This window comes from Magnolia sinica, chromosome 1 (assembly GCF_029962835.1).
Source record: "Magnolia sinica isolate HGM2019 chromosome 1, MsV1, whole genome shotgun sequence".
Lineage (NCBI taxonomy): Eukaryota > Viridiplantae > Streptophyta > Magnoliopsida > Magnoliales > Magnoliaceae > Magnolia > Magnolia sinica.
The window spans coordinates 136,044,993-136,057,564 of NC_080573.1; the positions used below are offsets into that span (position 1 = coordinate 136,044,993).

General features: G+C 40.9%; 1 protein-coding gene across 1 annotated transcript; it reads left to right on the forward strand.

The window, feature by feature from the left end:
* The first annotated feature begins 1,983 nt into the window (after window positions 1-1,983).
* Window positions 1,984-2,754, forward strand: LOC131219460 (uncharacterized). Its single transcript, XM_058214611.1, has one exon. It carries the CDS (start codon window positions 2,208-2,210, stop codon window positions 2,706-2,708), a length of 501 nt encoding a protein of 166 aa, XP_058070594.1. The 5' UTR covers window positions 1,984-2,207; the 3' UTR covers window positions 2,709-2,754.
* Window positions 2,755-12,572: the final 9,818 nt, after the last annotated feature.

Consider the following 12,572-nt stretch of genomic DNA (forward strand, 5'->3'; position numbering starts at 1 on the left):
TGTTGATTTATATACTATTTTTAATATATAATGTTGCCTACTTGGATTCTGGACTTGGCTAATGTTTTAGCCCTATGGCTAAAATGAAATAACACGTAGTAATTAGGGTGGATTTCACGTAAACATTACAGCAAGCCATGTGTAAGAATTTGTAAAATCTTCCTAATGAATGTTTAGAAAATGATTGCTTTCTAGATTGACTCCCTATGCAAACATTTGATCCAGTGCCAAATACAATTGAAGATTTCAATTCACATGAATTTGTTAATAATTATAAATCGAATTCAAATTCATATTAAATACAAGCTATCAAACAGCTCCTAAGTGTTGAGTGAGTCTTCCATAATCATGATTAAGGCTGTTCCAAGATCTAGTTTTCCAATGACTCAACTTAAAATTTATTGAATTGACTCGACTCACCCAATTTTTGAGCCAACTCTACAAGTTTTAGAACTATGGTTCAAACACATCATAAAGTGGTACATCTATGATATTACTTGGAAACAACATACATCATCAATTTGAATTTTAAGTGCATTTTCTCAATTGCTTTGTGCAAGTACCCGGCTCCAATTTCTTCTTCTCGAGTGTACCCCACTCATAGGTTTGAAAAGACAATATATATATATATATATATATATATATATATATATATATATATTTTACTCTTATGCACACACCCACCCACGCACTGGGTTTTCGAACTCATGACCTTAATTTTGAATCTCTTGTGAGTCTACCATTATACTAACACTTCCATAATTGCTTAGAATTCACATGCACATTTATTGGGTCATCTCACGCTAAAAGATCAGGCACATTTAAAGCTTGAAATTTTATTTTTGTTAGCTTGTTAGCACACTCACTGTCACTTCACAGTTCAGTGTTAGCCACCCCACTAGGCAATCGATACCAAGACTTTGGTGTTCTCGGTTGAAACCGTACGGGCACTTCCCTGCCTTGCTTACCATTTATCGCGTTTTCCCTCTCAGTTTCCTATTTCTCCGGCTTTTCATGTACAGGTACGTGTTGCATGTGCCACGTTTTGGAAGCGAATTGGCTGGTGTTGGAAGCGGATTGGCTGGTGTATCTCACGCCAGCTATACATCTCCTGTATTGATGTCCGCAAGTTATGTGGGTCTAATCATGAAATATTTATTCTATTTAAACTGTTCATCCATTTGGCGAGCTCATATTAAGGCTTGAGAAGAAAAATAAGATAGATTTAACTCTCAAGTGGGCCACGCTACAAAAATCAATGGGATATTGAATGTCTACCATTGAAACCCTTTCTAGGGTCACAGATGTTTTGGATTAATATAAAATTTGTTTTTCCTCTTCATCCAGGTCTTTTTTGACCTTATGAACAGATTAGTTGGAAAATATACATTATAGTGGCCCTATAAATTTTTTAACAGTGAAAATCATTATCTCTGTTGCTATTTGTGGTGTGGTCCAGTGGATCTTTGGATATGATTCATTTTTAGATTAATGTTCTAAAATGATATCTAAAATCTAGATGAACGGTGTAGATAAAATAAATACATAAATGTGGAGCCCATGTAACTTTGATCTCTTTGAACCGTTCGTACAACTCGGAGCTGGAGGAGCGTCATTGCTCGTCTTCGCACGACACGTACCTACAGCAGCTATATAGCTGGTGTGTGGTATACCAGCCAATCCGCTTCCGTTTTCGTTCATCTCATGCCGACGGGAATCGAGAAATAGCCGAGAAATTCCCTGCTCGCAATGGTGCAATGCTCGCTTCAAGCTAATAAAGAAGAAAAAGAAATTACGGTGATTAACATGTGCGTTCAACACCAGTACTTATTCACCACTGGCAGCTCATCCAGATTACATGGCATACATGGACATCAATCAGACCATTGTGGGCTCCATCATTGATGGACCATACTTGAAAATCACATGACTGGATGATCTCAACCATCCCACTAAGAGCAAATTTTGGACCATGCACCATCAACCATAGGCCCCGAAAGTTGGACGGTCGGGATCAATGTACGCATACTGTATCCCAGAGGATGAGTTGTGAAAGGTGTCAACGGTCCAAAGAGGGGAAAAAAGGGCTCTAAATGATGCATGGCCCACCAACTCCAAAAGCGAATAAGCCAGCCTGGGTAGAGCTGTGACCATAACATCTGAACCTCCTTTCCTTCAAATCCCATCAATCTCTCATTCTTCTTTCCATGGCCTCTGAAACCTCCTTCTTCGACTCCTTCCAGAAGAGGAACTTCTTCCCATCAATGCCCACAAAACAATCCCTCCCAATCTCCCAATCAGCCCCAGATGGCCCACCAAAGCAAACCATGAGGAGAAGGCTCTCTTCTCTCTCCCTCAAGATCCAGCCCCTCTCATCATCCTCCACTTCGTGGGCCTTCAGGAGGTCCAAATCCATGTCCGCCATGGGGGAGTATGCAGGGAGCTCTTTGAGGAAGTGGTGGGATTGGGGGTGGACCTGGATCATGTCAAGGAGGCCCACCTTCGCCAGAGATCTTGAGATGAACGATGAGGAATCGAACATGCTCGGGCGCCACAGCAGAGGGAGCTGGAAGCACGTCTTTTACAAGGTGCGGTCTGAGTTCAGGAGGTTCGTTCGCTCGGACCGTTTGCCCACCACTCAACGGTTCAGATACGATTCTTTCAGTTATGCCCAGAACTTTGATGATGGGAAGAGGTGCGAAGGTTAAGTACGAGAGGGTGCGTAGGTTATGAATTATATATGGATTTTTCTTATTATTGTGCCATATGCATTTTTATTTTTTTTTGAGAGGTTCCTGTAACTTGTAGTGCTCTTAGTTGCAATGGGAGACTTGCACAGTTCAATCCATTGATCTAGACTGTTCATTAGGTTCAGCGCAGATTTTATGGTCCACTGTGCAAACAACGCCACCGATCTGATGAATATCAACTGTTTGATCAATGGTACTTAACATGGACGGTTAAGATATCTTGCAGAATGTAGGTCCAATCAGTAATTTGCTCCATCCATTTGTTAGGACCCATCACGTATTGCTTTCGACGCTAAAAAATCGCTTTTGTTAGGCCATTGTAACAATCCTCTCAATGACTTGGAAGAAGGATGGTCGTAGAAATTAAGGCCAAATCAAAGATGAATTGGATCGTTGGATCAGTGAGATTTCCGAATGCTAGCCTATGAATTCTGCTTTGGTATTAATGGACAGTTCAGATTAAGCGATTGGACTGTACAAATGATATGATGGAATTAGGAGCATTATAACTTAGATTGCTCTGAGAGGACTGGAGCATTTTCTCTTATTTTTTAAAATTTATTTGGATGCGATTTGGTGGGGAGTGAGGCCAGATTCGCATGATGGTTCACTACATTTTCAAAATGGTGGTCGCTTTTCCAACGTACACGTGGCATACTTGTATAGAGAACCGGACCGTCCAAGAGGCTGATCCAATTGTGGATGGAGCGTATGATGATAGTGATCATCTGATCTTGTCCGTTCAGTTTTGGATAACCACCAATTGGGTGGTTAGGATCTCTTGGTTTGTGATTCTCGACCTATGTCTCACCCGGTCAGTAGAGCAGTACCCGTTTGCCACGTGTCAGGAGTTCAGGTCAAAATGGTGGTGAACAAGCACCGGAGTCTTTCGCTGGAAACCCTGGATGCGTTGGTCTGGTCACTGAAGTTGTGGAGATTGGATCGGCCGAAATCAATGGTGCAGATTGCCCCGATGCATTAGCACTGGTGGGGTATATGTGCACGTTAGGATACTGAGTATGGTACTTGAACAAGGTGGTTCCTTTTGTATTTATTATTTTATTTTTGGACCAGTAAATGGACGCCACTGTTATTTGTATGGATGTGTACTTATAATAATATGCAATTAGTTAAGTTTGGTGGAGAGTAGATCTGAATATCAGATCTTAGATCCATAAACTATAGCCGTCGATCTGAATAGGCGGTGATCCATTGAAATTTCTTTCCATGCTCTTGATGGTGAGTGGCAGAAGCCAAGAGGCCTAAGGACCTGATCAAGGACTTGGGCCTGAATGTTTTTTTTTTCCTCTGGCGACTTCAATCAAATCTAGACCACCAATATCGTCGGTCGTGTTTATGGATTGGGAATGTGTGGAAATCATACCGGTCAGAAGAATGTTTTTGTGGTTGGTATAGGTTGCTATCAAATGGATGGCTAGAAAGAAAAAGGGTAGATGGCCCATCTACGTAGGACCCACAGTTTGGAATATTTATACTTGGTACATGTGCGACGTGTACAGTGGACCCATATGATTCATTTACTCATTAGAGAATCTTATAAGGTGAGTTGGCTTCTCTCATCTGTCACGACCACCACCACGTGTAGCCTGGCCCACACGGAAAGATAGTCTGATAATCGGAGCTGGCCATGTCTTGCATGATGTCCTGAATGAGCAGTAGTAATAAACTTTTTCTGATCGGATTATTCTAGCCATCGATGTATATAGCTGAATGTGGGCCATTGAGAGAAAAAAAATAAAATAATCAACGGCTCGCAGTTAAACTGCAAAAGTCAACAGTCAGAACCATTCCTTCAGTGTGATTATAGCTAGGTGGTGACACGGTTCATCGATCCAGGGTGTAAATCTTTTTGGTACCACGATACATAGCAATCTATACACACACACACACACACACACACATATATAAGGTCTTCATATGGAAGATCCTAACCATCAAATATTTTGACCTATTTTCATCTGAACTGTTAGGGGATATTTTCTAACTGTGCATTTGTAGGCCAACGTTAGAAGGATTAAGAATCTGTAATATGAGAGATTTTTTTGAAAGTCCTCCATCCACGGTAGGCTACACATGATCAAAGATCTGGATCACGGAACCATAGACCCCATTTATAAAGACAGGTGCATGAATACAGTATTCACTTTCTCATAAATCACCTATCAAGTCCACTGCTCCATGTGACTAGAAAAGGTTGTAAAGCACGTGCAATCCATGTGCGTTCACGGTTCCCCTGCAAGAGACTCGGATTGCATCGGTGCATAACACAGCACTTACGGTGGTAGTTACCGTGTGCTACTGAAAAAGCTATGTGACCCACCGTGAGGTATGTGTTTTATCCACGTTGTCCATCCATTTTTCACATCTTAGCTTATTTGGGTGCGTGATCCCGAAAACGAGATAAATCTAAATTTCAAGCGGACCACACCACAGAGACCCGTGGTGATTGAATGCCCATCATTAAAAACTTATTGGGGGTAATACAGAAGTTTTGGATCCAAATCTTTGTTACCTAATCAACGGGTTGAATGGCAAATAAATATTTAAGTGGGTGTTAGGATGTTTTCAATGGTGGGCGTTCAATCACAACTGTTTCTTGTGGTGTAGTCCACCTGAGATTTGGATATGTTTTATTTTTGAGCTCATGCCTTAATATGTACAACAAAAATAAATGGACAGCATACATCTTGGTTGTCATGTCTCAAAATTTGGGTACAGTGTGTGTACCCTCTGACTCGAGTTTCAATCGTTAACTCCTAGTGTACTAATTTAATTTTTTAATCAGTTTAAATGAAAAGTGATAATAACATTCAGTCTAAATTCCACTATAATTTCAATCACATATACATAACACTTAATATCAATCAACTAGGTATATATAAATTTTGACAACCTTTAAAATAAAATAAACCTTAAAAATTATTTATTTATTATATCATCATACTATAATTATATTTATTCCATACTAACATTGTTTCAATGAAATAAATCTAAATAATTTTTTTTAAAAATCTTAAAATCAATACCGATATGCATTATAAGTTAATCAAACTATGTTAGCAAATAAATCACGTAATCAAAAATGGTCTAATGTTACCGCTTCATCTTCAGATAAGTATAGCCACGTTTCACATGGGTCGTGTTCAAGTACGGTAAATTCTTCTGGTTCTGGTGCCATATCATTTGCTAATGGCTTCTTTCTACGGTTTTTCCATCAATAAAAAGGTAAGCTGATTATACTTAGTGAAATAACCTAGCATGGTTCATAATCATATCAATTAAAATAATACAAAAATATATATACAATGATACGGTGCAAATGGTATATGAATGCATCAGATGACATGATCGTCCATCTGCTTGGGTGGTTGGAAGTCGTCAACCTGCATCCACTCGTTGGGTAGGCTTCCACCTTTCGGTAGGTTTGGATATATTTCACATCAGGTAACGCTCTACTAGGATCGACATTTTTTTAAGAGAGAGCCCCTAAGATCGACCATGCATTATTCAATTGTAATGAATGATGGACGATATGTAAATGCATATTTTTCATATTTGATATAATTGTCTTGATCAAAATATTCACATATGAATTTAGCATACAATTATCATAACAAGATACTTAAATCAGTATATCAATCAAACAATCACAAATTATTTATTTTAATTTTAATGAATCATGAAATAAGTTGGGTTACTAACCCGAGTCTAATAGTATAGACTCCGAAATATAATTAGGTTCGTTTGAATTCCTAGGTCATATCAATTATATCAACGATATTATTATTTATCTATTTTATTACTATAACGCCCTTATTCTCATAACCCAATGATGATCGCTCGAGTATGAGAACCCGAGAGTTATGTTATGAAATAAAACTATTATTCATCTAATTACCAAAACGTTTCATAACATCGAAATATAACTGCTATATAAACTAATAAGAGGAGTTCAACATACATTATAAAAGTAAAGAAGTCAAGCAAGATCCTACAGCAGAAGATTTTTAATTACAATTCTCAAACTAAGCAAAATGAAGATAATGTCTGAAAACATGAAAATAAATAGGTCCTATATCCTCAGTTGAGCTCCAACGGCTCAACCGTACCAGCATACTGTCCTTCCTCTCTATACTCCTCATCAGCTGCGCCAGGGGTCCCATCATAGGCACTACCTTCCTCCATCATACCTATATTTATTTAGTGCAACTGCACTATTGGGTGAGTGAAAACTCAGTGAAAATTTTCCGCAAGGATTCATGCATACCATATTATTCCAAAACAATTTACGTCGAACATAATCAATTATATTGAGGATAATGTGAACTTAAACGCAAATGTATGGATGTATGAATGTATGCTCGTAATACAGATCTGGGGATGCATATCCAACTGTCAAAATAAAAGGATCGCCCAAGGAGAACTAGTCATCTGGAAAAATACTCAAAGGTACGCCATAGGAGAACTAGCCACCCGGAATAGACCATACATGTGAGTGTGCCCAAGGATATCTCTTGGAAAAATATATGGGGTACACTCGAGGAGTATCTAATTCTGGCCTAGTGGGACTTACAATCTCCTCTTCCAAAAGGGGCTTTTCAACTTCCCATGTAAATTACCATCTCTGTGTAGGGAAGCAATGACAAAGGTATTTTCATCTTGAAAAAGAAACAAAATGTGTCCTTCAACTAAAATACTAAAATGTGGAGGGGAAGTCAAAACCTCAACTGCATCATATTTTTGAGTCCATTGTACTAAAAAAAACCCTAGGGTAATTAGCCCATTTAGAAGCCCTGTACTAAAAAAACCCTAGGAGAATAGGCCCATTTAGAAGCCCCCACCTGGAAGCGAGTCCAGGTAGGTAATCTGTGGGGCCCATTATGATGTATGGGTTTTATCCACACGGTTCATCTATTTTTTCTGTGATCAGTTTTTGGTTTGAGCCAAAAAATGAGGCAGATCCAAGGCTCAAGTGGGCCACACAATGGAGATTGAACGCCCACCATTAAAAACTTAGTGGCCACAGAATTTTTGACTCAAGCTTACATTTGTGTTTTCCCTTCATCCAGGTGTTCGAGACCTTATAAATAGGTTGGATGATAAATAAACATCACTCACCGCTACTTCCTGCGTGTGGTCCACTTGAGCCTTGGATCTGCCTCATTTTTGGGCTCATGCCCTAAAATGATTTGGAAAAATGGATGAACGGCGTGGATACCTGTACATCATGATGGGCCTCACAGAGCCTCTGCCTGGACCGATTTCAGTCCAGGCTGGGGCAGGACGTAATCCGCTTCCACTGCACATATCATGGTGGGTTCCACAAACGCTCAGTTGGCCATCTGTGTTATGGTGCTGAGATGCAATTTACTGTCTTCTTTTGTCACATGTGTAACTAAATTGGCATACATCGCGGAATGGTGGTCGACCAATCATCCACAAGTCACATGCCATAGAGTTGTTCCTATCTACGACCGTCGGATTTGTATCATTTTTTTTCTAATTTTTACTCGTTTGCTGGTGGGCCATTCACATCAGGGCCAACAATTGGGACGGACTCGATTCATAAATCCTAGTCACGTGTGTGGTTTGAAGGGGTCTCTATAAAATTTGGATGTTCATGTAGATTGTGTGGTTCATATGTTCTTCTCCCATCAGCAGGTCGCAGTGGGGCCCACCAGAGATGAATGATTTGGATGCATTGACTGTCGGCAGAGATCTGGATGCTCTGACCATATGGTTGCGAGCCATGATTGGTGGTAATCAACCGTACTATATTTAATGAAGCCACGTGGCATGATTCGTGTCCACACAAGGAAGCTTAGGGAGCACGTAGCTTGATAGCTTGATAAGAACGAACCGCGAGCGGATTAGTTGCGGCCACGTCCTCACCCAAGATTGTGCAGCCCTTACAGTGGGACCCACCTTGGTGTATTTATTCTAAATCCATGCCGTCCATCCGTTTGGCCAGATCATTTTAGGGCATGAGCCCCAAAAATAAAGAAGATTCAATTTCAGGTGAACCGTAATATGAGGAACAGCTACCATTAAAAACTTCCCAGGGTACATAGTAATATTTCCGTGGCGTTTATTTACCATCCAACCTGTTGATAAGGTCACATAAAGATGGATTAAAAAAAAAAAAAAACAAATATTAGCTTAATTTAAAACTTAAGTGGCCCATTAATGGTCAATCACCACTATTTCTTATGGTGCAGTCCGCTTGAGAATTCGATCTCCTTCACCTTTTGGGCTCATGCGAAAAAATAATAATAACCAAGAAAACAGATGAATGGAGTGGATACAGATTACATACATCAAGATGGCCCCATAGTAAGCGCCGCACTCAATCCGCTCCCGAACGAATCAGGCAGTTGGCACATTTGGAGATGACAAGAACCGCAATACGGTAGAGTCATCTTTCTGCAGTACAGGAAGGCAAGATGATTTATCAATCGGGTCCATCCATTCAGTGGGCCCTACTGTGGATGTTCTTATTTTTAGAAGTTGGGGCCTATTTACCGTTTCTATTAATCAATTTCTCCTGGCAGAATATTTGACCATTCAAGGTTTCTGTTTCCTACTGTCCCTTTGAGGCACATCCAACAGATGGATTGATCATCCTATCCATGTGTAACTAGATGGACGGCTTCGATTGATACATCACCGGCCCATATGTACGGTGGAGATATGTCTCTACTAGACCCCGGTTCGCTCTACCGTTTCATCTCGCTACATCAACAATGGTGGTCCATCTAATTTTGTACGGTAGCTTCCCGGCCTTTCGAGCACCTCGACCCAGGTAGTGGGCTCCACAATAGATGGACTGGAACCCAAAAGAGAGAATTGTGCGGTCATAACTGGCCGGTTGGTCGGCATCTGACGGACAATAAACAGGAAAAGCAATAAGTTGACATTAATCGTTGGTCTAGAATGTCCAACTAATCTTATTTTGGTGATATTGCCAACTTAAATTGGTCCCACTATTTGATCGGTTGGGATATTAAGTAAGTGCCACACGTACATCGGGGGAGTTCCCAGCACCGCCTTCGTTGAATCTGGGCCGTTGGTTATCATTTTCAACCATTCCTTCGTACGTAGAGAGGCCGGATTTTTAGACGAGCGAAAACTGACTACGTATAACTACGTGATGAACAGCCTCGATCGTGTACTTGCCACGTAGGCATGGATAAGGCGCTTGTGTTTTGATGCAGATACGCGGCTTGCATTCCTCCCGTTTTTTAATCAAGAGACGGTGATTTCGTTTTGCCTCTGTCGCGACTGAGGATCCAACCTCACTGGTCACCAACTGGGGCCCACATGCTGTTAAGCTTCGATGATTTAACCGTCCATATTTTCGTTAGTACCATCAATAAGCTATCATCTCATAATCAATCTCCCTGGATGATTATAACCTTTCATTTCATGTGTTGAATCCGGGCCATTGAGAAGTTTCTTTTCAATGTTCTAAATTCATCTAAAAATTAGTGGTCCTCACAATCATCAGGGGAAATTTCTTGCAATAGCCTGGATAGAAAAATTTTCAACAATACGGACAGTTTCGATCGTTAGATCACTCATCATGTGGGCCCCAGTGGGCGGTGCTGTACAGACTACAGCGGCACTTAGATGTCTACTCCGATAGTGCTCTAGATACACGGATTTTCGTCCATCCATATCATGTACCGTACACGTGGCCCATTTTATGGTGCAGAAGGTAAGCATCGTGGGCTCCACCATCGATTGGCCAACCACCTAATATTGCTTGTTCTTTCTTGACCATCTATTCAATAAATAAACCTTTCTCACTGAGTTTGAACGGTTGATGTTGCTTCAGATTACGGTGGATTTGTATGTAACCTATAAACGGGGATGGTGATTAGACGGTTGGCAATCTTCTGCAGTGATTTTCAATACACTCGCATCACTTGTTGAAACTTGAAACACGTGCGAAAGATTAGAGCCGTTCATCAAGTGATTATTGTGTATGTACTGTATCTCAACAGTCTGACTATATGATCATCAGTAGCGTCTAGGTACATTCTGACTTGTACAGGACATCCAAGCCATCAAAGCAGTGGGCCCCACCGAGAAAATCAACTGAAAAGAAAATCAGGCCGATCCACTTATCATTTTAGCCAGACTGTCAAAGTCAAAGGCTGGCCAACGGTCTGACTTAATGTACAGGAGCAGCAGACCTAATGAGTGGACTGGCCTGATTTTGAAAACAGTTGATCTCAAGGTGTGGGGTCCACCTTTTGAACGTGTCAGATGTCAAACACAAGTAGAAGGTTGGCAGTAGAGATGGGGCTGCATGGCAATTAGCGTGCAGCTGGCTCTACGAAGTTTAGGCTCCTCCAATCATCACCATATGGGCCCACCTTATATTAAAAAGAACCCAACATGCTTAAACAAAATTGGCTCTAAGTGACTTTCCTGATATTTTTCTCAAGGTCCTTTTCACGGTGGGGCCCACCATATTCACTGATGACATGTTCCACACGCCTTCCAGGTTGGCACGTGTGCTGGGTCAGCGAGAAAACCTCCCCACGTCCCACGTCGCATCTGGGCCTAACATCAGGAGCGGCTGTGGTAGTTCAGGTCCGGCCCATTACTAACCCTAAATTTGTACATCATGGAATTGGTACCATGTGTACGTGGATGGTGAGATATGGCTGCATCTAACGGGACATCGAAACGAAGGGCTGGGATGGTGAGATATGGTTGCATCTAACGGGACATGGAGACGAAGGGCTGGGATGGTGAGATATGGCTGCATCTAACGAGTCCTAGTGTGTGGCTTGTCAAAGTGTCTATGGCTGGGAATTCCATGATCAAGCCTGGGGTCTACAGAAGTGGGCCTGGAATTTGGACCCAGTGAATCAACGGTCTGGGCCCAGGGGGATTCGGAGAAGCATTTGTTGATAGATAGAATCTTCTTAAGTATGTGATGACAAGCGCTAAATATGAGATGGGCTAGGGCTTTGCAGCATACGTGCAAGCGTGTCACACGTGTAGGAAAGCCCGTCCATTCATCATGTTGGGCAAGCTGTAAGCTTCTGCCGGAAGAAAATTATGATTGTTCTGCTCATCAGGTAGGACAGAGATGTACGTTGAATACATGCATTGGACAGGTTTTTAACCATACATTCTCTCGTACGAGCAGGCTCAGTTGTTAGTTGACATTTGTCTGTTGAATTCAGACCGTTCACAGTATTACATTCTAACCGTCCATACCAATATGTCCACCAATCAACCAATTAGGATCATCTGTTCAGTTTATTTTTAAGTTATATCCCTTCTACAGAGCCCCATTTGGACAGTTTGGATTGAGTTATATAACTACATATACACCTTGTATATATACAGATGCTGCTGTACAACATGCTTACATGTCATATCACTTTGCACTTGTGACCATTGCAATTGGATTATTTCCGGTGATCCACACCGTTGATCTGCCAATGTTGACTGCATGGAAGGTTGTTGATGATAGGAAGATCTAAAAATTATAGATGTTGAGACCCATGCATCAAGGATTTATTCCTTCTTGAAATAAAGGTGTTGAGATTCCTGCATGAGGATTGATTTATTCATTCTATAGGCAAATCTATTTTTAAGACATCTCTTATATTGTGCCTCAACTCTCTTAATTTTCATATTAGTTATGCACCTTACAAAAAAATGGTAGTAACTATTCAAACATAGGCATGGTGTAGTTGTAAGGCAATCAAGACCATTCCATTGCTGAAGCCACTATGGATAGAGTGTAACCATTCATTTTACAGCCATTGAAATATA